Here is a 26637-nt window from a genome sequence, read left to right on the forward strand (position 1 = left end):
CTTCTCCAGTATTGTAATTTTAACTCCATCCTTCCCTCCCAGATTCCTCACATGTACTATGTGCAACTAAGGCTTTCTGGATAGTGGGAGGCAAGATTAAACAGAAGAAGAAAAAGCTATGAACATAAACCAATAACCACTATTTATTAACTTTTTTTTTAAAGATTATTTATTTATACAAGCACTGGGTACAGTCAGAAGTGCCTGAGGGTGAGAGGATTCACCAGAGCCAGAGTGGGGAGCAGAGCAGGCAGAAGGACCGAAGTACACTGCTGAGGGGAACAGCCGGCGGCAGGAGAGGTCTGCGTGCCATGTGGGACCCTCCTCAGGTGGCCGGGGAGCAGCCAGGGATGGAATCGCCGGCAGCTTTGCAAGCTGCAACCCAGCGCTCAACCGCTGCGCCACCGGGGAGGCCCTTGAGTAACTATTTTGACTGAGCCACTGGATTGCATCTGCGCTAGAGAGATGGTGGTGGCCGAGGGTGCTACACAGACAGTAAACCCTGGGAACATGTAGGATCCACTGCACTCACCAGGCTGGGAGCCTCTCCCCTTTTATCCTCACAGAAGACTGAAGCCACCCTCTATGGCATTCCTACTGCCCTCCTCTATTTGCCATATTGTCCCAATTGTCACCACAGTGAGTCATTTGAAATTCAAATGTGATTATGTCAACTCCACCCCCTGCTTAAACCCTTTCAGTGGATTCTTACTCTAGGGTGAAGATCCAGCCTCTCTACCTGACCCCAGGGGCCCCTTTACTATTCTTTTGTTCTCCTCTCTGCAGCTAGCCTGGTCCATCTGCCACAGAGCTTTTGTCATGGCTTTGACCTCCCCGCCCCTCCTCCCCACTCCTGCCTAGAGTGTTCTTGCTTCCCCAGTCACCCCCACTGCTTTTTGACATTTCATCTCACCTGCACCCCAGGGGCAATGGCCCTTTCCCCAGCTTTCATTTCACATGCAGTTCTGTTTGTTGGGTCCTGATTTGTTAAGATTTCAAATCCATGTTTTGAAAGTTTGATTCAGAGAAAAGTAAAACTTTACTTGCTTTAATGAAATTGTTTCAAAGTTGGTTATTAAGGCTGTCATCACGACGAGCATGCGCAGCCTAGTGCCAGCGAGCGTGTCCTGCTGCAAACCTGAGGGACAATGTCAGCTGCCTCTGGGCACCCCCCACCACCACCAGTATTTGTCAGCGTGAACACACACTCACTCACACCCCAGCCACTGCCGCGCTCCATACCTAATGGGCAATTTTAACACAAAACACCAAAAGTTTACGAAGATTTATTGAGAATGTTCTATTTGGGCTAGGCAACTCTTGGCTGATCTAATAGGTCTCCAAAGACCTTGAGATGTGTTTCTGGAGCTGCAAGGTGACTCCTTGCCTGCAGTGGTGCTGAGCCACAGAGCCGCTCGCTGGAGGATAAGGGACATCTGTTTCCTGACCCAGCGAGGTCTCTCTTCTCAGGCGGAGGCTCAGGCCATTAAGCAACCGCTTTCTGGGCAACCGCCTTGCCTGCCAGCACCACTACCTGCTCCCGGCTGCAGCCCGACAGGGAGGTGGCTTCATGGGCAGCTGGGCCCAGCCCCTGCTGGACTAAACCGGCTTTCCCCAGCACCAGCGCATGGGGAGGTCCACCACAGCTAAGCCTGAACTTTCATTCATCTCCCCCGCTGCCTGCAATAGGGGTGGTGGTAACTGAAATAAAGTCACAGAGTCTAACATGGAGTCTGTTCCATAAAGTGCAGCTCCCTGACTCCAGAGCCCCTGAGACTGAGAAAATTCATGCCCTTCTTCTTAAGCTGCTAAATTGTAGACTAATTGGCTACAATGAAGAAGGCATTCAGGTCCCCGGAGATTGTGCTCCCGGGAGGCCCAAGGGCAGGCGCAACTGCTTTCTTGGTGTCTCTTTGGAGAGGAAGCATCTCACATTCTGTATTCCCTAACTGAAACTGGGATCCCCTAAACTGAGTCTCACTGGCCAATCTAAAGAGTTGGGTTTTTCACCATTAAAAAAAATTCTCTGTAAATTGCACAATAGGGGCGAGGCCAGATGCTTTGCTTTCCTCTCATTGTAAGGCAGCCTCATGGCAGCCTCATTGTACAGGACCTCTGAGTGAAGGGATGCAGTTTGCTCATGGATTAAAGACGTCTGCCTGCTCATGAAGGTGGGGATGGTGCTGAAATCAAGGCCATGCTTTGCTGGACAAGCTGTGCACTCTGCTGTGAAGCCACATCTCCCAGGGGCAGGGGTGACTCCTTCACTTGCACTGAGGCACAGAGCTGGGTCCCAGGCGCGCTGCCTCTGAGCTCTCTCTGGAGGGTGGTATGCGGGGCTAGGGCATGCTGACTTGCATATTTTAATTCCTTTACAAATTGAGGAAGAGAAGGGAACTTGTTTGTTTGTTTGGGAAGTATCAGGTACAAAAGGGGAGAGATGGAAATGACCTAGGCCGTTCTAGCCCTCACTTTCCCAGCCCTGCTCCGAGGGGTCCATTCTTGGTGTCCAGAGACTCTTCCTAAGGATGTCCAGGCTTAGGCTGAGCTGAAATCACCCATTTTGAGTTGTTTGTTAGGTCCTCCTGTGACATTTGGGAGTTGCGTTGGATCTCCAAGGATCATGTGAACATGGGGGATGAACTCTGCTTCTGTCTTTAGCTAACACTCACCCAAAGGTCCCGAAGGGACTTGTCTCATGTTCTTGGCTGCCCTGTTCCTGCTGAATGGTGCCTGTAAGCCTCACCGAGTCCTTCTAGAGATGTGCTGCTGGCCTTGGAGAGGGGAGGGCTGGGCTGGGAACAGCCCTGGCTGGGGACCCAGGAGACAGGCTGGGTATAGGCTAGGATTACCAACACCCGGCCTTGGTTTGCCCTTGAGTGAGTCCTCCAAAATGAGAAGTAGCCTTGGACTCTGGGAACCCATGAAAGCCTGCCCTAAAGAGATAACAATGGTAGCTTTATTTAAGTGACTTCTATTTTGCATAGTCATCCTCTCTTACCCATAACTGCTCTGGAAACCTCCATCTAGAAGTATCAGGAAATTGCGAAGTCATAGTCTTCCCATGTTATGATTTGTTAAGAGGAATCAAGACTCTTTAGAAGAGGCGACCCTCGCTATTGGAGGAGACTTTATGCCCAGTGCCTCTCAAAGGTGGATTTCAACATCCCACAGTGCAGACCGCACGCTCGGGGAGCTGAGGAGGATGCATGCAGGCCATGGAATGGAAAAGTTCTGGCACTGGACTGTCCCCTCAACAGCTGCTGACTAGGGCTGTGTCTGTGGCACCAAGGATGAGACTTTACGTTCTACCCAATTTTCATCAATTTCAATTTCAATCTGAAACTGCAGCCACGTTGGATGGCACAGATTCCATTTAGCGTCTAGATTCAGGACGTTGTAACCTCAAACAACTTTAAAGTATCTGTAAAATCCCAAATAATATCAACAGTGGGGCCTCCCCGGTGGCGCAGCGGTTGAGCGCTGGGTTGCGAAGCTGCCCGCAGCCTCTGCAGCGCCGGTTCGATCCCCCGCTGCTCCCCGGCCGCTGGAGGAGGGTCCCACATGGCGTGCAGACCTCTCCTGCCGCCCGCTGCTCCCCTCAGCAGTGTACTTCAGTCCTTCTGCCTGCTCTGCTCCCCCCTCTGGCTCTGGTGAATTCTCTCACCCTCCCGTGCTTCTGACTGTACCCAGTGCATGTATAAACAAAACAAAACAAACAAACAAACAAAAAAATAATAATAATATCAACAGTGGTTATACTGAATGTCCTCACAGACAAGGTTCCGTGCACAGCATCTACCTGTTTCTGCTTCCGGAAGCTCTGTGAAGCAAGAGACAGTATGCGGAACCTTAGGTGTGAGAATTCCTGAAGCCCTGGGCTGAGGAGACTAACTTTGTTCAATCTTTTTTTTTTTTTTTAAAGATTTATTTATTTACGCATACAAGAACTGGGGTACAGGCCAGTGGTGGGGGATGTGTGTGAGAGGATTCACCAGAGACAGAGTGGGGAACAGAACAGGCAGAATGACCGAAGTACACTGCTGAGGGGAGCAGCGGGCGAGTCAGGAGAGGTCTGCTGCGCCATGTGGGTTTCTCCCTGGCCGGCCGGGGATCAAACTCATGCTGCAGAGGCTGCGGATTTCTTCATGGTGCAGTGCTTCATTGCACAACCAGGGAGGCCCTGTTCAATCTTTTCTGAAGTGCTGTTAGACTCTGTTGTGGAAACAACCCTGATGCACTGAGGTGGCTGGGCAGAGAGTCCCCAGGTGAACAATATGACGAGCAGGTGGGATGAGAGTTTCCCAACATCCTGTTTGAGCAGGTGGGCTGCGTCATGGTTGCTGGCCAGTAGCAACCAAATATCTTGTTTAAACAACCTGGCCCAGACAAAAGGTACTAATGATTGTTTCCCTGGCTAATGATTGTTTCACCATTGCCTGGAAGGGGCTGGCCATGTACAATTAGTCAAAACTAAGACTGGAGTCCGAGGACACTGAACACACACCACTGGGCATAGGTTTCAGATGCTCGTGAGACGCTTGACCTGCCTGCCCAAGCCCAGGGTCACCCGACCCAGCATAGCGCTGACCCTGCTTCCCGCAGCCCGCATCAGCCTGCCCCTCAGGAACCCCAGGATGATGGAAGTGCCACCAGTGTCCCCACCAAGAAGTCCGCAAGGACAGCGGCACTCTGGGAATGGCGGGGTGAGGGCCTCCAAAACACCTCCCTGTAGGGCCTCCCCGGTGGCGCAACGGTTGAGCGCTGGGTTGCGAAGCTGCCCGCGGCCTCTGCGGCGCCGGTTCGATCCCCGGCTGCTCCCCGGCCACCGGAGGAGGGTCCCACATGGCGCGCAGACCTCTCCTGCCGCCCGCTGCTCCCCTCAGCAGTGTACTTCGGTCCTTCTGCCTGCTCTGCTCCCCGCTCTGGCTCTGGTGAATTCTCTCACCCTCCCGCGCTTCTGACTGTACCCAGTGCTTGTATAAATAAATAAATAAATAAATAAATAAAACATGCCTCTATAAATAAAAAAAAAATAAAAATAAAAAAAAAAAAACACCTCCCTGTAAAAACGGTATGGACACTTGTCTGAAATGTTAACATCTACTTTTTCGGAACTGCAAATTCAACTCAACTCATCAAAGGCTGGCAACAGGCATTCAACAGATGGGTCATGGAGAAAACACAAATCCGAAGCACAGTGAGATGCTGCGCCAACCCCGCGGCCGACTGTAAATAAAAGTCGGACAATGGCAAGGGCTGGCCGGGATGTGGAGAAATCGGAGCTCTCATTGCGGGGCTGGCGGGAAGGCACTTGAAGTGGTGCCGCTGCTGTGGGCTCAGCCCCATGCTGGCCCTTTCACCCCAGCAGCGCTGGGCACTGTCCCTGGCAATTTGTCTTCTCATCTGATTCTAGCGAGCTGCCTGAGGCAGTCGTGGCTGCGGTGAGTCCCACTCCACAGGCGGGGAATGGAAGCCACTGGAGCTGGGAACTTGACCACCTACCTTAAAACAGCTGGAGTCATGAGGGCTTCTGGTGAACCAGGCCTTGTTCCAGCACTACACAGGATATGAGGAAGGCACCATGGTTATCACCCCTCTTTACAGATGAGGAAACTGAGACCCAGAAAGGTTAATGGACTTGGCCCCGGTCGCAGAGCTGCCTAATGCATGAGCCAGGCCTTGAACTGGGGTGTGGGACCATGGCTGCCCTGGGGTACCCCTGAGGTGGAGGCTGGTGAGGACGCCACTGGTGAGCCAAGTCCTGCACCCACACCCGCTACCTAGGCTAGGAGAGGCTGTGCTGGGCTGGGGGTGTGACCCCAATGGAACCTGGGGCTCTTCCTGGGGTCACTGTGAATGTGAAGTGGTCACGGTGGGGCAGAGGGTCAAAGGGCCAGAGGTCCTCCCGCCAAGAGCGGAGACAAAGAGCCTGCACCGTGACTGCCTGGGTGCTGGTGTTCACGTCCTCCTCAGCCCTGCGGCCCCCATGTCCAGTCCCGGCAGGAATCTCAGTCCCTCTCCAGTCTCCCTTCTTACCTTTTCCTGGCTTGGGTGCTCGGGCTCAGCAGTCCCTTCCGTGTACAACTGGCGCCTCCTGAGAGCTCCTCCACCGCCTTGCCAGGACCTTCGTGGGAGTGGTCATCTCTCAGTCACGGTCGTGGTCAGTATCCACAACTGCCAGATCCAGCAAGTGCAGCAACTGCCAAAGCAGCGCCGCTGCTTGTCCCCCACCCCTTGTCTTTGCTGCCTGCAAATTCCAGCGGGCTGGTCTTCTCGAGAAAGGTGTGGGAAGGAAACACTGAGGGAGACGGGCTGCTCAGCTGTGTCCTCCAGCTGGCCTGGGCCTCCTTATCCCACCCCAGCCTCATCATGAAGCATTTTATTTAAGTGGGGATACTTGGGCCTCCCCGGTGGCGCAGCGGTTGAGCGCTGGGTTGCGAGGCTGCCCGCAGCCTCTGCGGCGCCGGTTCGATCCCCGGCTGCTCCCCGGCCACTGGAGGAGGGTCCCACATGGTGCGCAGACCTCTCCTGCCGCCCGCTGCTCCCCTCAGCAATGTACTTCGGTCCTTCTGCCTGCTCTGCTCCCCGCTCTGGCTCTGGTGAATTCTCTCACCCTCCCGCGCTTCTGACTGTACCCAGTGCTTGTATAAACAAAACAAACAAACAAACCAGCAAACAAATAAATAAAAGCATGCCTCTATAAAAAAAAAATATATATATATATAAAAAAAAAAGTGGGGATACTGCTAGGGGGACTGTGCATGTGAGCGAGCGTGTGCTGGTGGCCTGTGTTGCAGGAGGCGGGGAGCCCCTTCCTTTGATCCACCTTTCATGGCCCCCGCTGCCTGGCACACCAGCTTGCCAGGCACACTGATGCTACTCAGGGCCATGAATAGGGTCTGACTCTTGCAACCTTCCAGTTCTCCCACCGCCGCTGCGTGCCAGGACCCTCTGCCCGGGGTCAGTGAAAACGTAACCAGGTACATTCTCAGGGCTGCTCCCAGGGCCAGCTCACTGCTCACAGCTCTGCCTCTAAGCAGAGATCTCCTTCCGGGCACAAAGGCCCCGGGCACCATCGGCTTTTACCTTAGTGGAACTGCCGGCACCTGCTCCTACCTGATCTCACCTGGTCCAAGTGAGATCCTCAACATAAGGGAGCCCCTGGGTGCCTGGTGATTTAGGGACACCAGGAGATTGTTGTTGAAGGCTCTGGAAAACGAGCACCCTGGCTGGCCAGTGCCTGAGGGTGGATGTGAGACCATCTGGAGGCTGTTTGCCAATACCGTAGAGATCATTAAAAGGAACATCAGCCACGCGAGTCCAGTCTGCACAGCCGAGTCTGTGGACCGTCACCAGGAGGGTGTCTTCATCTAATAGTTTCTGGCCGGTGTTCTCAGGACAAGCATAGCCAAAGACTTGATTGTTTATATCCCTTGGACTCTGTCCTGTCACCTCAAGGTTAACTTTACATGTAGGAAACTCCATCCCCAGAATGTTACAGAAAATCGGTTTGTTTACTGAAAGGCATGTGTTACCTTTGTCCTGGGACATCAGATCAGTTTACTAAGCTCCTGATAGGGACCCACGAACTACAGATTTATAGTACAGTTAGGGTTACCTATCTACCGGGATAAGTTGTATAAATTCTCTTGCTGGTCGGGAAACTATTTCTCAACCCCAACTAACGACATCAGGACCCCCGGGAGTAGACACCAGCACAGGCATTTTTTATTAAACCTCACAGGTGATACTGGGATTGAGATTCAATAGTCTAAATTTTCTTCCCCCACAAAATGGTGTTTATAGCAGATTTGTTTTCAAAACACATTCTAAATCTTGTTCTTCTACCTGGACCTCCCATTGAGTTCTTCTGCCTCCTCCCCCAGCGTTCGGCAATGACAGCTCACTTACTTCTTCAGATTTGTGACTATTTCATTCTCTCCAGCAACGTGAACGGATCAGCTACTGTGTGTGGGGGCCATGGAACCATGCCAAGATGCCTTCTAGGAGCCACTAGGAGAGGCCAGCAAGTCATGGGTCCTTTGCAACCCAACCCAGTGGGAAGGATGTGTAGGAGCCCAGGAGGCAAGCAGGGGAGATCAGGGAGAGCTGCCTGAAAGAGGTGACTTCCTAGATGAATCTTAAAACATGACCAGGAGGGCCTCCCTGGTGGTGCAGCGGTTGAGCGCTGGGTTGTGAAGATGCCCGCAGCCTCTGCAGCGCGGTCCCACATGGCGCGCAGACCTCTCCTGCCACCCGCTGCTCCCCTCAGCAGTGTACTTCGGTCCTTCTGCCTTTTCTGCTCCCCGCTCTAGCTCTGGTGAATTCTCTCACCCTCCCGCGCTTCTGACTGTACCCCAGTGCTTGTATAAATAAATAAATAAACAAATAAATAAATAAATAAACAAATAAATAAATAAATAAATAAATAAAACAAAACAAAACCAAAAACATGACCAGGAGCAGCCCTCTGTCTTTAAATTTACCCATTAGCTGAGGGTGTGGCTTGAGAACAACTCGAATAGGAAGGCTTGTGTAACAACATGGCAGACAGAGGGCTTTGACCTGTCGAAAGCACTGAGGCTTTGGTGCACTGACACCAGGGCTTGTGGGTGGCCTTGTTCAAGCTCTGTTCCAAGCTAAGCTGCTGAAAGACTGACTTGGTGAAGAGGGAAGTGGTGTGGTTCCTGCCCAAACACTGATAGTCTTTCTGTCTTCTGCTTTTCCTTGGATGGTAGGGAACTGAGCACCCGTCCCATTTGATTCTCTGGTAACCCCAGGAGGAAGGGTTTAGACAAGGAAACTTGCCCAAGGCCACCCGATGGGCCAAGATTTCAAACCTTCATGAGCCTAATCTGAATTCTGGTGATGGTCAAGGTCAGGGGGCCGGGCATTTGTCCAGATGTTGGGCTGGAATGGGTCTGAGGTCAGAGGGATGCTGTGTCAGGCCAGGGAGTTAGCCTTGGGGGAGAGGGACGGGGGACGGGCCACATCCCATCACTTACTCATCACTGTTTATTGAGTGTGCACCATTTGTGAGGCCCACAGAGGGGGCAGCTGCCGGAAGAGGGAAGCCACACAGACAGGGGGCGTGAGCTTTAATGGTCCAAAGTGGGAGAGAGCAGATGCCCAGTGAGGGGAGCGGGATGAGCTCTGGGTGTTCCTCGGGGACGCCCAAGGTGGGGCTGTTCCAAGGACAACCAACCGGGTAGAAATGTGGCTGACCCGGCCGAGACCTAGTGTTTTGAGAACAGGAATGAGCAGAGTGGTTTCATGAGGCCGATCCTGGGATGGGAGAGGACAGCAGCCCCCCATTAGTCCCTGGGTATATTTCTCATGGTGATCACACGTGCTCGTGCTGATTGGCCGCTGCAGGTCAGCACCCCGGACAGGCCTGGCCTGGCAGGTGGGCAGCTCGCTGGCCTGAGCTTGCAGAACCACTGCAGTCCTGGGGCACGCCTGACCCGGCCCATGCTGGGAGAAGCCCTGGGTGCTGTCTGGACACAGTGAGGCTCTGGGCAGCCTAGATGGTCTCCTTGAGGGGAGACGCACCCAGCTGCTGAAGGGAAATTTCTTCACTCTTTTCCTCCGCCTCCTTCTTGGAGGAGCCGTCTTTGACTCTGTGGAAATGAAAAGTCATTGGAAAAATAACATGAGAAAGTAGAAGGGGGGGCAGGCGGCGTGTGTGGCAGTCACGGGAGTGTTGGTACCACCAGGAAGACAAGTCTCCGCTGTCCTCAAGTCCCCAAGGACGGTGGAAGCCGAGCGGACCTTCTCTCGGCACTGTGGGGCAGCTCAGGTGGTGGCCTCTCTTTCTGGCCTCCCACCATCTTGACAGGCTCTGGGGAACACTAGCAGCTCCCAGCTTGCCCTGTGTCTGGAAATGATCTAGTTGAATTTTATCATTTTTTTCATCGTGTGACTTCTCCCCCGATTACCAAAGAAAACTTACCCAGTATGATAATTTGGACATAATTTTTAAAATGTAAAGAAGACTGGAAAAGAAACCCCAAAATATCACCCATACTTTGAGGCAACACCCGTCATCATTTTAAGAAATTTCTTTCTTTTTTTTTAAGATTTATTTATTTATTGATACAAGCACTGGGTACAGTCAGAAGCGCAGGAGGGTGAGAGAATTCACCAGAGCCAGAGCGGGGAGCAGAGCAGGCAGAAGGACCGAAGTACACCGCTGAGGGGAGCAGCGGGCGGCAGGAGAGGTCTGCACGCCATGCGGGACCCTCCTCCGGTGGCCGGGGAGCAACCGGGGATCAAACCGGCGCTGCAGAGGCCGCGGGCAGCCTCGCAACCCAGCACTCAACCACTGCGCCACCGGGGAGGCCCAGAAATTTCTTTCTTGGGCCTCCCTGGTGGCGCAGGGCTTAAGACGCAACCTGTGAAGCAATCCGCAGCCACTGCAGCACAAGTTCGATTCCCTGCCAGCCAGGGAGAAACCCACATGGTGGGACAGACCTCTCCTGTCTCACCCGCTGCTCCCCTCAGCAGTGTACTTTGGTCCGTCTGCCTGTTCTATTCCCCACTCTGTCTCTGGTGAATCCTCTCACTCCCCTGTGCATCTCTGGCCTGTACCCCAATTCTTGTATAAAAATAAATAAATCTTAAAAAAAAAAAAGAAATTTCTTTCAAGTGTCTATTTCTTGACATAATTAAGAAAATATCACTAACTTAATTCACTATTTAACAGTATATCGTAAACATTCTCCACGCCATGAAAACTCTTCAGCATAACTTTTAACTATTGCACAATGTATCATAATTTAGCTAAATTTCAGATATTGGGAGAGTTTACATTTTTTTCTAGACTATTAAACACGTTTGTGAATGTCTTTGTAAATGAACTTTGTCCACATTTCTACTTATCTTCCTCGGGCAAATTCCTGGAAATTTCATTGTTGCTTAGAAAATATGAAAATTTTTACAACTCATGGTCAGTAATACCAAAGAACCTTCCAGAAAGGTTGCAGGAATTTCCTCCCCTTTACAGACACATCTCCTACAGTAACTCTTACTGTGCTTTAAAATCTTTCCTTTTTGGGTATTTTTGCATGATGTCTCCCTGGTTTAATGTACATTTCCTCCATGAACATGTAATGTACATGACTGAGAAGGCTATTTTGCTTTACTTTCCTTTGGCATTTCCTCCTTGCTGTATGTTCTATTCTTATATGAAGGGGCTTGAACAGGGCTAATCAACTGTTCATTTGCTGTGTTACGCCGACAAACTGGGACATAAACCTAATTGGGTAACTGGGCTGACTCCAGTGAAGAAACAGTATCTGACCTTGTGATTAATGAAGGATCTGGCAATAGAAAGAGGTGATTTACAACTGGGCTTTTGTTGGCCTATGAAAGAAATCTAAGGCTAGTCCACTGATAACCAGTTCCTCAGAAACCAAGCGGGTACATTAGCTTTAATCCCGCTTGGCCGGCCGCCATCTTGCAGATGGATATCTTGAACCTTAGAAAAGGCTGGTTTTCTCCTCATCCTAGTCTTTGGTATCCAGGCCTGGACTGGCACTCATAATTGTTTGATGAGATTAGAATTGAGAAAAAGGAGATGGGCTGAAGAAGTCTTGAACTCTTGTCCAAATCTCTGAAACTATTTGACATGCTCATAAGAAAGGCCCTAGCCTCCCCTCCCCCCACCCACGGCCATTTCGTACCGACCAAATTGTTCCTGTCTGATATTAGTTGAACATGAACAGTCAAGAATCTGAAAAAGGTTATTAAAGATCAGAACACTGAGGGCCTCCCTGGTGGCGTAGCAGTTGAGCACTGGGTTACGAAGCTGCCCACAGCCTCTGCAGAGCCGGTTCGATGCCCAGATGCTCCCCGGCCACTGGAGGAGGGTCCCACACGGTGCGCAAATCTCTCCTGCCGCCCGCTGCTCCCCTCAGCAGTGTACTTTGGTCCTTCTGCCTGCTCTGCTCCCCGCTCTGGCTCTGGTGAATTCTCTCACCCTCAGGTGCTTCTGACTGTACCCAGTGCTTGTATAAATAAATAAATAAATCTTTAAAAAAATTAATGTGTCTTAATAAGTAATGAGTCTTAATGAGATTTAATAAGCCAAGGAGCCCAAAAGATCATTAAAAAATATAAACCAGACCACATCAATCCCTTCCTCACATCCTGCAATGGTTTCTCTGTTGACTGAAAATGAAAGCCTAGTGCTGTGGTGGGTAGGGCTGCCTTGTCCTCTCTGCAGCCCCACTGCTCAGTGCCTGCAGCTTTCTGGGGCCTCCAGAGCCTTGCATAGGCTGTTCCCTCCTTTAGGGAGACACTTGTCCTCTTCTCAGTCTGCTTAATTCCTTGCCTTCCTTTGAGTCTAGACTCAAATCTAGAGACATCTGAAAATGCCAGTTTATTCTCTTAAAGACTCATTCATCTGTGTGCATTGGTTCTCAGTGGGTCTCTCTTAGCCCCTAAATCCATGAGGGCAGAGATCACGTGTGCTACACCCCACACTTAGCACTCTGGCAGAGTCATAGTAAAAACTCAGTGACAAATAACTAAATACAGGAATGAGATTTCAAAAAGCCTCAATTAAATGCCAGGTAAAATCCCTGGCCTCCAGAACTCCGCAAAATCTCCCTGATCTTAGCCACTCTCTCATGGCACAACTCCATCTGGACGTGCTCCTGGCGGCACCTACTCAAGAACAGGCTTTGTTTTCCAGCCCATTCTGCTCTCTAAACAAGCATCGTGTCTGTTTCCTCCTTAATAAACCACATGTTTAAATTTCTTATGCAAAATCTCACATGAGATGCCAAGTAGCTGTGGTCGTGGCTACCTGCCCTTTTGAACTGTCACACGTGTTTGAATCCCAGGGGAAACCTGTGAGGTTGGGCCACGAAGGTGGTGGAGGAGGGAGGTCAAGGGATTGTTCTTTATCTGCTTATAAGAATTACAACCAGGACTATCAAAAAAATATGAAGAAAGGAAGCGCTTGCTGTATCTGGATGGAATGCTGCCTGGCTTATGAATCACTGAAGAAAGCCAGCTAGAGCACTGCTGTGCCCTCTGTCTTATGAAAGTCTGTGTCTGTGTCCTTCCAGTTATAAAACTGCAATTATTTGGAGTCATGAAGTCAAAGACCATCTGAGAACCAACTCCAGTCTGAAGGAGATGCCACAATTAAATCTACTTATGATCCAGAACCGGGTCCTCTGGTTTTGGAGGTCTCGAATGAGGTCTGAGGATGAGAGGTCATCTGTCAGCACTAACTTCCTGGTGGTGGTGGTTATATTGTGGTTATGTAGCGGACTGTCCTTGTTTGGAGAGAAGACATGGAAACATTTGGAAGAGAGACCACTGTCTCCACGTGGTTCAGGAAGAAAATACTTTGCCTAGCACTTGTACTGCTTTTGTAAATTTGAGATTGTTCTACCTCTCTCTCTTTCTCATAGACACACACCTATACAATGAAAAAAACCATAGTCCCCACCAGGGCACTCCCTGGTGGCGCAGGGGTAAAAAGTCTCCGTGCCATCAAGCTATCCGCAGCCACTGTGGCATGAGTTCGATCCCAGGCCAGGGAGCTGACCCACACGGCTGACTCTCCTGTCTCCCCGCCACTCCTCTCAGCAGTATATTTCAGTAAATCTACCTGTTCTGCTCCCCACTCTGTCTCTAGTGAATCCTCTCACCCCCCTGCACCTCTTGTCTACCCCCCAGTTCTTCCATGCACAAATAAAAAAAAATCTTTAAAAAAAACTATTAAATAATACAAAATATGGGGTGACTTTGCAACATTTAAGGAGCTTAAGTGCGCCCTCTGCATTCCTGCGCTGTGGGCAGCAATTGTTTTTCAGCCTGTACAAGCTTGTCCTCCGCCATGGGACGCACGGCCTGCAACTGGACCAGCGAGATCCAATTAGCAAATTGCTGTGAGAAAGAACGGCTTGTTTCCCACTGCTGTAAAAATTAAAATAACTTTTGGTCTCCACAGCTTAGTGGACTCATATGCAAAACAACATAGTTTTAGAATAAATTGCTCCTGGCAGGGTCAGAGGAAGCTCTGTTATTTAAAACTAGAATTTCATCTGGTATTACTGGGATTTTTCCGACAGCCAGAAAATCCGATTTTAAAAGTGCCCCAGCCAGAACCGTGACAGGGGTCTCTGTGATCCTTGTGTGGACAAGAATGAGGGGGGCTGGAGCTAGGGGCGGGGGGAGATGCGCAGATTCAAAATATATTTGGGAGGCAGAATTGACCAAGAATGTGTGCTGGACCCAGTTGGGGCGCCGTGTCCGTGGCTCGGGGGAGACCCGGTGCTCGGAGGACAGAAGGGGTGCAAACTCAGCCACCCCAGCCCTGGGTGGAGATGGTTCAGCGGGGAGACCACACTGGACCTTCAGGGAAAGCTGCAGGCCTGGGCCCTTTACCTTCCTGCCCCTTTTTGTCCAGAGGAGGGTCTTCACTGAGCCACTTCCAGAGGCCCCATCAAAGCCCCTGGGGGGCTGGATCAAGGACAGGCCTGACTCAGCCTCCTCCCTGAGGAGCCCCAGAGGAGTGGCTCCTGCGGTGATTGCTAAAGCTAGTTTCCCCTGCCTGAGGAGCTGGTATTCTTTCTCCGCTCTGATAGGAAGAAGGGCATGCGTGGGGTCATCCTCCCTGTCACCAGGAGGCTGTGAGGTGTATTCGAAGCCCCCCTGCAACCACAGGGACCGCGCCTCTCCCCACTTCTTTCTCGCCTCTCTTGCCCGCCTTCCTCCCCATGCTGTCCTCCACGCTGCTCCGTGGGGCTGCCCTTGGGCTCTTAGTTCTCTGCTTGCTGGTCTCCCTGCACTCTGATTTCTCCCTCACCATTCTCTCCAGGGTCTGCTCTTGCTGGAAGCTCGGCCTCTGCAGACAGCGGTGCGTGGCCGTGGCTGCTGTGTCCACCCGGCTCTGGCTCTTGTTTCAGCTGCAGCTGGAGGATGGATACTTGCCCGCCGCTTGCCTCATGGGCACCCCCTCCTCTGTGGCCAGGGCCCTCACCTCCTCTCCATCGCCTCGATGGTCTCCAGCAGGGGCATGTTGCGGGTCTCAGCCAGGAGGCAGATGGCCAGCCCAGCCAGGATGGCCGTGGCCCCGAAGCCCACGGGCGGGAGGACAGCGCTGAACTCCCCAAGAGTGGTGACCAGGGGTGCCGCCAGGCCCCCAAGGCGGGCGCTGACCGAGACGAAGCCCATCCCCATCTGCCTGTGGGAGGAGGGTGGACAGGTCAACACCGGGACCTGGAAAGAGAGAGCTGGGGGCTCCCGGCCCTGGTGTCGGGCAGAGCAAGAGGGGCCCTGAGTGAGCAAGGCCAGCCGCTGTCAGTCTGGGCGCCAGGGCCTCCCGGTCTGGGGTAGGCACCCCTTGCCTCGCCCAGGCACCCACCTGATCTCCGTGGGGTACAGCTCTCCCGTGAACAGGTACACGCAGATGAAGGAGCTGGCCAGGCAGCCTTTGCCCAGTGCAGCCTGGGCCGTGCGTAGCATCTGCATATCTGTGGGGGGAGGCAGAGCTGTGGGGGAGGCAGAACAGAACCTGGAGGGGAAAATCAGGATTTCTACCACCTCATGTTCCTAGCTGGGACCCAGCTGCCCTGTGACTTCCGCCTCTTTCCCACCTCATTTCTGTGTCACCAAGCCCTGTGGGAGGCAGGACGACCAGCTCGGGCTCAGCTGGGTGACGTCACTTCACTTGTCCTCATCTGTGAAATGAGGAGAATGGCACGTTTCGTGGGGCTGCCATAAGGCCGATGTGACGTCACGAGGGCCAAGACTCATCACTCAGATGCTTGTGAGGCTGTGGGTGAGGAGCGGCAAAGCCAGAGGCAAAGTCCAACTTTGCTGCAACCGGCAGGGCTCACCCCCATCCTCCGGATTTGGCAACACCCAGCTGCCCGCAGCAGTCAGGAAGCAGGGATTGTGTGACCCCTTCCTGTGCCCAACCCCATTTTGCAAAGTCTCTGGGGGATGTGCTCAAGGCTGGGTATTTTTGGAGCTTTCCTGCCCACCTCCCACCTGTGACTCTGCAGGAGTCTCTTTCTCCTTTTCCTAATAAACCTGACCTTTTAAAATAAAAAAAAAAAGGTACAATTTTTTAAGTGTTCCAAGAGATTCTAATAGGCAGGTGGAATTGAAGAACACCAACCTAGCTGAAATATTATATAGTAAGAAAAAATTAGGGTCACAAAACATTTGAACTAACATGGAAAAGTGTATTTATGTTCCAACATCCAGTGGAAAATAATACATTATATATGCACATATGTATATATGCACGCACGTATATATGCACATATGTATATATGCACATACATATATATGCACATATGTAAAAATAGCCCTACTTATATCATTGTGTGTGTGTGTATATGTTATATTATCTCATCATGTCAAATTCCAAATCTATCTACAGGAAAAAGGTTGGGAGAAAGTATATCAAAATACACAAGCAACCATATCCCTTTTACAGGTAAGACGCTGAAGCAGAGGACACCCTGGCGGCAAGCTGGGCCCGGGCTATGATTCCCCCTGCCCGAGGACCCTGACAGTCAACTCCAGCTTCTTGCTGCAATTACAGGTTTTCAAATCCAAGCTTGGGTCCTAGTCCTGAGACTCTAACTGCATTGGCCTGGAGCACCTGGGCACTGGGAGTGTTCAGAGGTGTCCAGGAGGTGCTCAGCACAGCCAGGTGTGCAAACCACTCGTCTAGGGCCAGCGGGCCGGGGTTGGGTCTGCTGCACCCCTGATTGCCGCCTGGCCAAGCTCCAGGCTGGCGCACCCAACTAGCCCTTTGTCTTACCCGCTGCTTTGATCACATCCGCCTGGTTGCCTGGACAAGGTGGCAAAGCTCCAAGGTCAAAGACTCATGTCCTTGGAGAATTCTCCACCATGACGCTGATGTAGGCACTGGGTGCTGATTAAAACTCTACTCATTGATAGTAATTTTCCTGCCAGGCCCAGAAGACCCTCCCTCGGCCTCGTTGCCTTTGTGTGGCGCCCACTAGCGCCAGCCCCCGAGGTTCCTGCTGGTGAGGGCAGAAGTAGATGACTCACCTTCTGGCACAAACATGTTGGAGATCACCATGAGCCCGGCCAGGATGAGGAAGGAGGCCACGGTGGCCCGGCGGCCCACGTAAATCATGGTGGTGGTGGCCACTAGCATGGCTGGGATGTCTATGACCCCGAACAGGACCTGCACCAGGTAGACACTGAGCCCAAACTTCTGCAGGTCCATGGCCAGGCCGTAGTAAGCCATGGAGTTGGAGAACCTGGGAGAGGCAGCAGAGGGCTGTTTCATCCTGGCGTCGCTGTCCTGGACAGGGTGAGGGTGGGGAGGACATGCACGGAAGAGCAACACCGGCTTCTCCTGGGGAGTTAAAGTCCCCTGACTTGCACAAGTCCCTCCCGGTCTCCCCAGTGTCTGACTTTGGCCTGGAGCTGGCCTCTACCTCCACGCCCCTTTCCCCCGAGTCCACTCTCTGGGCCCAAGCATGTGTGATGTTTCCTCTTAGCACCAGGCCAGGCCCTCCTCCCAGCCTCCAGCATGGGACCTGAGCATCACACCTGAGAGTGAGAGGAAAGAAACGAGGGACCTCTGGCAAGACCACGGTGGCAGCGTGTCTCCCAGTGTTTACTGAGAAATCTGCCTCGCAAATGGCTGCGTCTGCCGGGGTGGGTGGCTTATGGCCAAGCTGACTGCAGAGGCCTGGGATTCATTCTCGCATCTGGGGTTTCCCTGGATATGTCAGTGTTCCTGGGGTAGAGTCTCAAAGACCTGTTCGTACATCCACGCCCACAGCGTTATTCACAGTAGCCAAAATGTGGACACGGCGCGTCCAAATGCGTGTCGACAGATGGATGGACAAACAAAACGAGGGATACGCTTGGGCCTCAGAAGGAAGGCCTTCTGCAGCAGTTGCTCTATGCGCCAGACTTGAAGCCATCACGCTCAGTGAAGCAAGCTCAGTCACTCAGTGCTGTGGGGTGCTGCTTATAGTGAGTCCCTCAGGAGTCTGGTTCAGAGAGGAGATGTGTTCATATTTCCCTGTGTCCCCTTCTGGCTCCTCAAGTGTTTTTCCAGAGAGGGACTCTTCCCAGTATTCCCTGGGGTTCTGGGCATATCAGAATGAGCAGGTGCATTTTGGAAAAGATCCCAATAGGGGTTCCCACCCAGGTGAGACCCCCTGCAGAAGAGAGGTCCCCACATCCGCCTGGAAGTCTCATCCAAGGCTGCATCTCAGCACCGAGTAGTGGGGGCACCCTGGAGATGGTACACAGAACAGGCTGCATTCATAAGGCTTCCCTGCTCGTTGCATGGAGAGTATTTAAGAACAGAGGGGGGCCTCCCTGGTGGCGCAAGGGGTTAAGTTTCAGCACTATGAAGCTATTGGCAGCCACTGCAGCATGAGTTCGATCCCTGGCCAGGGAGGTGACCCATGTGGCACAGCAGACCTCTCCTGTCTCTCCCGCTGCTCCCCTCAGCAGTGTATTTCAGTAGACCCGCCTGTTGTGCTCCCCACTCTGTCTCTGGTGAATCCTCTCACCCCCCACACCTATGGCCTATACCCCAGCTCTTGTATACATAGATAAATCTTTAAAAAAAAAAAAAAAAAGAGCAGAGCTTGTTGGTGGGGGTGAAGGGCGTGTCCCCTGCCTCAGCAACGAGACGTGGTCCGTCACCTACCAGACCATCATCAGGCAGCATGAGACTTTGCGGATGGCTGGGGTTCGAAAGAGGTCCAAGAATGAGTTGGAGGTGCGGACGCTTGCAAATTCACTCTGGATGTAGGAGCTTACCACCTGGATCAGGAGAGTTTGATCAAGGAGAAGGCAGGGCCTGGGGCACTGTCTCCTTGCTAGAAATTCCTCCACCCTTGGGAGAGCCAAGGTCAAGTTCCCTGGCAAGATGGTCGGCCCTTGTTTCTGCTCCATCCTGGGGCTGATGGGCCTACAGGACTGAGATGAAGCAGAGGCTCCAATGGGAGCCCCAGGGCTCTGAGCTGCCTGCTGGTTAGACTGAAACAGCCACCTGTGGGCCCAGGGCCCTCACACCCCTCTCCTGGTCCCAGGACTCTGGATGGCCTTGGCCATGGTTAAGAGCATGTTCTGAACAGTTCTTCTACTTCAGGCAGTGTGTTCTTGGGCAGATTATATGATGCAGCCCAAACTTCAGTTTCTTCGTTGACAAAAAAGTGAGGCATTAAATGACATGATGGGGCCTCCCTGGTAGTGCAAGGGATTAAGTCTCAGCACTATGAAGTCACTGCAGCACGAGTTTGATTCCCGGCCAGGGAGCCACCCACATGGTGCAACAGACCTCTCCTGTCTCCCCGCTGCACCCCTCAGCAGTGTATTTCAGTGGATCTGCCTGTTCTGCTCCCCACTCTGTCTCTGGTGAATCCTCTCACCCTCTACACCTCCTCTGGCCTACACCCCAGCTCTTGTTTGCATGAGTAAATAAATATTAAAAAAAAAAAAAAAACACAGGTGGGGCCTCCCCTGGTGGCGCAGGCAGTTGAGCACAGCGCTGTGAAGCTGTCCACCACCTCTGCAGCACAGGTTCAATCCCGGCCAGCCGGTGAGAATCACACATGGCGCAGCAGACCTCTCCTGTCTCACCTGCTGCTCCCCTCAGCAGTGTATTTTGGTCAGTCTGCCTGTTGTGCTCCCTGCTCTGTCTCTGGTGAATCCTCTCACCCTCCCGCGTACCTGGCCTGTACCCCAGTTCTTGTATGCATGAATGAATAAATCTTTTAAAAAATATTAAAAAAAATGACATTATGGACATACAGCTCTTAGCATCATGCCTAGCATGGGGATCAATAAATGGTACTTCTTTATAATAAATGATAAATAACCTATAAAATAGTACTTATAGGGCCTCCCTGGTGGTACAGGAAATAAGACGCAACCTACGAACCTATCTGCATCCACTGCAGCATGAGTTTGATTCCCAGCCAGGGAGCAACCCACTTGGTGCAGCAGACCTCTGGTGGCTGAACATCTTTCCTACTTCTGTTTACTCCCAGTTTCCTTGCCTGGATGGTGGGCGAGGACTGGAAGTGACTAAATCCCAGCACAGCTCAAGGCTGACAGCAAGACCCAAGACCCTTCACCCTCCCAGCCACCACCGCCTACCTCCTTGGTCAGCCGCTCCCCTTCCTCCTTCCTCCCGTTTATGGCCGCCACCTTCCGCAGGTTCTGCACCGCCAGCTGGGACTTGCCCTGCAGGAGGAGCCACCGGGAGGACTCTGGAAGCCACCTGGGACCCAGAGAAGGAGATGCGTGACCCGGAGCTGAGCAGAGCCCATTCCATGCCCCAAATCCAAGTCTTTCTTCACCTTCTTTCAGACCCAAAAACAGTGGAGTATCCTGCTGTCTGCAGAAATGGGGTGATGGGAACCTGCCAACAATCCTCCCGGGAATCCTGGAGGGTGATCAGAGGCTACATGGCATCAGGGCGTCCACGGGCCCAGTTCTGAGCTGGTTCTGACCCTGGCCGGTGGCCACGAACAAGGTGACCACTCCCTGGGCTGGGTCCGTGCCCTCCTAAAGTGCCCTGGGGCTGTTGTGAGGTGCGTTGATGGAGGGAAAGCACTCGGTGTGTCCTGGAACCCCACACTGACGGAAGGGAGTCTGCTAGATTGTCCCGATAGCCACGAAGGATGCCTGAGCCCCGGGGCCCTGGAACACCTGCCCTCCTTGCACCCCCACCACGCCCCGTGGGCCCAGCCATTGCGCACTTCAAGCAGGTGAGGGAGAGGGGAGGGCTGGGCCACACGGGTGCACCCCCCCCACACCCCCACTTCACTTAGGACATACCAAGAATAGAGGAAAAAGACGAGGAATGGAAGAGAGACGGCAAACTGCAGCCAGCGCCAGGGGCGGATGAGGTAGGCCACCCCGGCCAGGACGAGCTGGCCCAGCGTGAAGGAGTAGCCTAGCAGGATCCCCGCCACCGTGCGGCCCCGCGTGGGCATCCACTCCACAACTGCGGAAAGACACACCCCACCGTGGGACGCATCGCCCGGTGTTTCCCCACCTGCCCCCTTGATGCTGCTGCTGAGGCAACTGGAAATCACCCCCAAAGGACCACCAAGTCCTTGCAGAGGCGTCCCCCACACCCCGGCCAGTGCGGGTGGACCACAGAGCCCCACGTACCCAACAAAACCGCTAAAGTGATAGAAGAAAACTTGACTATTTTTTTCAGTTTTTGCATAAGGGAAGGTTTTTCCTAAAATGTCATGAACCCACAAGTGATAAAAGGAAAGTCAACAAACTTGACTTTATAGAAATAAACATCTGAAAAAAAACAAAAGCAACCCACTGTAGACAAAGTCATGTCATTAAAAAAAAGCCCCCCCAAAAAAATGTGCCGCTCAAATACATAGACAAAGGGCCAGTCTCCCTAGTATTGATGTTTTCTCACAAATCCACAGGCAGAGCACCGGAAGGATGAAATCGGTTGATAGCAAAGGAAATATAATGACTTAATTATATGATACTTCTGTAAATTGTAGCCAGATCCCCTCCATTTCTGCAACAAAAATCTCCCCTAGACTAAAAATTAGAAATAAATGGGATTAATCACTGAGCACCTTTTGCTCTCTCCTCCCCCAGCCCTTCCTCCTGTTAACTTCACCTGCATGGGGGGGGGGGCTTGGAAAGTTGAGGTGTCACATCCCTAGTAGGATCCTTTGTGTGTCTCTGAGCTGACAGCAGCCTCAGAAACAAACGCCCCAGATGGCTGAGGAAACCTCCCGCTGGGAAAGTCAACTGCTCCTGCGGCCTACCTGCCCACCTGCTGGGACCTGGGAATGGGACTCCCGCACCCCCCATTCCTTCACCTCCCCCCTTCTCTGAGGTGCTGACTTGATGCCTGACTCCCGTGGAGGCCACCTTGGACAATAAACTCCGTGCAATGCATTTCTCCTGGTTCAGAGTTTGGCTCTCTGGGCTCGAGCCGAAGACCCAGTCTGGCCATTTATAAAATCACAGAACTTGGAAAAATTGTGAAAGTTCACCCCCAGGAATGGTCAAATGACCCCGACTGGCTCTTTCCAGCCAGTTCGTTGCCAGCTCCGGCGTCCCGTCCACCAGCAGATCCGTCTCTGCCCCGGGAATCAACCCGGATGGGAGCCCTTCCCGCGGCCAGCTGCTGCTCCTGCCCCGAGCTGGCTTCACACCTGCGGGGTCACCCGGCAGCCTCGCTGGGAAACCGCCTCCCTGCCGCTGTCCAGGTGCCGCACGCAGCAGGGACCCTGGCCAACCCTGAGTCACATCAGCTCTGGCCCCCCTGAGCTCCTCCACCCACAAAGTGTCCTCCGGCCCACAGGCTCCGCCCCCTTATCCTGACCTCAGCCTGCGCCAGCCCAGCTCTGCCCCAGCTCCCTCCTCTGAGCCCACTGCACGCTCCCCCAGGGCCTGGGCCTGGAATATTCTTCCCCAGAGAGCCACAGGGCGAGCTCCCTCACCTCCACCAAGCTTTGCTCAGTGAACCCTCCTGGGGGTCCCGCCCTGCACACTCCAGAGACCGCTCCTGTCTGCCTCCCACCATCCGAGTCTCCTTTCTGACCTGTCACCTTCCGACACCCCCATGGGCTTGTTTATTCGTGCATTTATTATCGAGCCTCTGGTGGGGAACACGGATGCGCCGTGTCCATTGGTGCGAGTGTTGTGTGCATGTCTGTGTCTGCAGAAAACCACCCGGCGTCTGCTGAGGACACCACGCGCAGAGGGATGGGCCGGAGCAAGGACAGTTTTTAATCTGGAATCTACTTTGGAATCTTCGGCATGTGGAACCCTGGGAATGTATTATCCCGGATGATAAACAAGGACATCTGTGGGAGAAAGAACCGGTGTGGGAGGAAGGACGCTTCAGAAAGCAGCCAGGACTGAGGGTCCATGACAAACGTGATGGCTGAATGGAGACCAGGAGGCTCGAGGCCTAAACTGTCATGAGCCACAAACATGGAGGGTGGTCACCTCCTGCGATGTGACCAGGGAAAGGTGTAGCCACGAGTCTCCACAGAGACCTCTTTAGAGGCCACGCTGCCCTGTGGGGTGTTGCAGGGCTGGGCAGTGTCTGGTGTGTGTTTGCAGAGGTGTGTGTGCCGGGGTGTGTGAGATGTGGGTGCAGTAGTGGGTTGTGTACAGGTGTGTAGGGTTGTGTGTAGGTGTGCGCGTGGGGGTGTGTGTAGCTGTCTTTATTTAGCACAGACGTGGCTGTTCCCTCATCCCAGCCACGGCTGGGTGTCTGCCCGGAAGGATGAGGCGGGTGGGCTGGGATTTTGAGACCAGATAGTGCTCCATGCCCTTTGAAGTCCTGATGCAGGGGGGGTGCAGGGAGGGTGGGGCAGGTGCACCTGCCCCAGGCTTTCTTCCCACCCCGTTCCTCTCTGGCAGCAGTTTCTGAGCCCTTCACGCCCGCCCTGACATCAAGGGGCCTCCCCAGGAGCACGAAGTAGCTGGAATAGGTGCCTGCAGCCGGCAGGCCTGTGTCCAGGGTGCTCACTACCCACTGTTCTCCTCGCTCGAGCCACCAGGGCTGCCTGGAACAGCCTGGAATGAGGCCTGACCTGTCCCCTTAGGTGGGACAGGACATCCTCACAGGGCCCCCGGGAGCTGGGTCTCCACTCTGGTGCAATGGACCACCTTTACCACCCGGTGAACCCCATCTTTTAAAACCACATCATTCAGGGCCAATGGCAGCCCCTGGGACTGCTATGTCGCATATCTATGTCCCCATAGGGAGCCCCACACTGAGCCTGGCACAAGTAGGTGCTTAGCAAGCGGTGATGGTTGATTAATTCATGCGGGAAACGAGCCCTCTCGGCTTGTGCATCGGCAAACCACAAGCTGGGGGCCGGGGTCCTCTGCGGGCTGGGCCGCCACCTGAGAGCTGGGAATCCAGGACCCGGCTGGTGGGAGTTCCAGTTGAACCTGCTCCATGAGACTCCGCCAGGGGTTGCTAGCCCTCTTCCTTGCCCAGGCCCCACCAGACGGACTCACCTAGGGAGAGGGAGTTGAGGATGATGCCAGAGAAGGTCATGCCCATCAGGAACCGGAAGGCACAGTAGGCGCCGAAGGAGCTGAAGTAGGCCGTGGCGGCCCCAGACGCTGCCAGCTGCAAATATGACCAGACCAGGGGGGCCTTGCGGCCCAGCCTGAGCCGTGGACACGGAGTCAGGGACTGGGGCGGCAGCAGCATCCCCACGTGAGGGGAGCAACCAAGTGCTGCCCAGCCTGCTCAGGAGGTGTTGGGGTACAGGAGGGCCAATGGGGTACAGGAGGGCCAACTGCTCAGGAGGTGTTGGGGTACAGGAGGGTGTTGGGGTATAGGAGGCTCGCTGAAGTGCTGGCATGGCTCAGCTCAGGCAGAGAAGAGGAAGTCATTCCACGATACCCTCATTGCTCAGTCATCTGCCCTGCTACACACTGAGCCAGACGCTGGGCAAGATAAACATTCGTCCAGAGAAGGCTGAAGCATGATGAGAGAGGGTGCCCCGGGCTGCGGCTCAGCCTCCACGGGGCCTGAGCTGTGCCCTCGGGAAGCAGTTGGGGCTAGGGGTCTGGAGCCGGGTAGGGCCCCCAAGAACCTGAACTGACTACAGTGAGAGAAGGGGCGGTAGGGAGGGGCGAGGGGAAGAGAGAGACAGGAAAGAAGGGAAAAGAGGACAGAGGAGGCGCTGGAGGGATGGCATCAGAGCCAGCACCATCTTGTGTTGCCCGGGCACCTGTCTGGAAGGACCTTTGTCCGGTATTCAGGTGTTTCTGGCTAATTCTGGCCCATCTTTACAGCGTGCTGCAGCGGACATTGGGGAGGATAAGAAAGTTCTTTCCAAAGGGACACGCAGAGGCCTCAGAGTGGAGAAAAAACAGGTGGAGAGGGCCTCCCTGGTGGCGCAAGGGGTGAAGCACAGAGCTGTGAAGCTGTCCGCAGCCTCTGCGGTCTGAGTTTCATCCCCGGCCAGGGAGCTACCCACATGGTGCAGCAGACCTCTCCTGACTCTCCCGCTGCTCCCCTCAGCAGTGTGTTTCAGTCAATCTGCCTGCTCGGTCTCTAGTGACTCCTCTCACCCCTTTCACCTCTGGCCTGTACCCCAGTTCTTGTATGCATAGATAAATAAATCTTAAAAGAAACAACAACAGATGGACAACAGCGCATTTGGGGTGTCAACATTTGCATAGAAAGGGGTTTGGAGCATATGCACACATTTGCTGGGGTTGCTTCAAATCATAAATGTCTCTGGAGAGACACACAGACACCAGGTGGCCCCCCAGAAATTACTAGGTAGGGGTGGGATGGAATGGGAGAGGGACACTTCTCTGCCTATTTTGTGCTTTCTGAAATTTTTGAACCTGCTGAATGTATGTATTTAAAATGTATTTATTTGAAAACACATGCATGGCCTCCCCTGCGGCACAGGTGGTTGAGCGCAGCGCTGTGAAGCTGTCCGCAGCCTCTGCAGCACGGGTTTGATTCCAGGCCAGCCGGCCAGGGAGATTCCCACATGGCACGGCAGACCTCTCCTTTCTCGCCCGCTGCTCCCCTCAGTAGTGCTTTCATTCTGTCTGCCTGTTCTGCTCCCCACTCTGTCTCTGGTGAATCCTCTCACCCTCCCCTGTCTCTGGCCTGTACCCCAGCTAGTATATAAATACAAAACAAATATTTATAAATAAATAAATAAATAGATAGATAGATAGATAAATAAACAAAAACACATGCATACAATTTAGTAAAGAAAAATGAGGAGCCCCCCCCAAAGACTTTCTGACCAACACTGGGGTCAGTGGGACCCTCACCCCCAAAGGCTCACCTGTCTGCAAGGCTGCCAAACACAGCGGCGCCCACCAACACCCCAGCCATGTAGATGGACTGGGCCAGGTCTCGGAGGGTTCGGGCCTCACACACCAGATCCCACTGCAGGGGAAACGGGCTGTCCAGACTCGGCCTCAGGCAGCAGCCCCCCCCATGCCGCCCTGGCCCCCGCTGACCTCCATCACGATGGTGGACGGGAAAATGCTGCGGTCATAGACCCAGCCGTCCTTGCAGCCCTCCGTGGCTGCCCCAGGGACGGAGGTGTTGGGGTTCAGGAGGGCCCACTGAGGCTCTGTGAAACGCTGGCATGGCTCAGGGACTCCAAATCGGTCCAGGGGTATGGTGGCCCTCATCCAGGCCCCAGAGTCATTGGTGCTGGCTGTGGTGTGGTTGGGGGCGCTCTGGCAGTGGTGGGGGGGCACAGCAGCTGTGAAGTTCTGCAGGAAGTTGTGGCAGGCCAGCAGGCTGCAGGGCAGCAGCAGCAGGGCCGTGTAGACCAGTTGGAAGCGGCCCACACCACCCAGGGTGTCCAGCAGGTCTGTGAAGGCCATGGCCGTGGGCCTGACCCAGACCAGCCTGCCTACTTATGTAAAGGGGCTGGGAGGGCCCTTGGGAGGTGGAGGATCCGGCTGGGGTTAGGACTACAGATGCACCACTGGCAGCTCAGAGGGGTCCAGTTACACCTCACAGGAGGTCTCGGGTGTCCCCAATTCGGCAGGGCTCCCCCGCCTTCCAAGCCCTTCCTCTTCATAGCTCTCAATCTCAAGGCAGAAAAGGGCTCCCCGGTGGCGCAGCGGTTGAGCGCTGGGTTGCGA

The 26637-nt window shown here is 53.5% G+C and overlaps 1 protein-coding gene across 1 annotated transcript; it reads right to left on the bottom strand.

Annotated features, from left to right (window-relative positions):
- Positions 1 to 9526: 9526 nt before the first annotated feature.
- Positions 9527 to 26373, bottom strand: LOC311168272 (solute carrier family 22 member 20; the record flags this gene model as incomplete). The annotated part of the gene is made up of 10 exons (XM_084229642.1): positions 9527 to 9623; positions 15005 to 15208; positions 15389 to 15497; positions 17056 to 17270; positions 18686 to 18801; positions 20140 to 20263; positions 20824 to 20992; positions 24013 to 24167; positions 25821 to 25924; positions 25999 to 26373. The coding sequence occupies 10 exons, from the start codon at positions 26371 to 26373 to the stop codon at positions 9527 to 9529; spliced, it is 1668 nt and encodes a 555-aa protein (XP_084085768.1).
- Positions 26374 to 26637: the final 264 nt, after the last annotated feature.

The sequence above is a fragment of the Talpa europaea genome, assembly GCF_964194135.1.
Source record: "Talpa europaea genome assembly, chromosome: 1".
Lineage (NCBI taxonomy): Eukaryota > Metazoa > Chordata > Mammalia > Eulipotyphla > Talpidae > Talpa > Talpa europaea.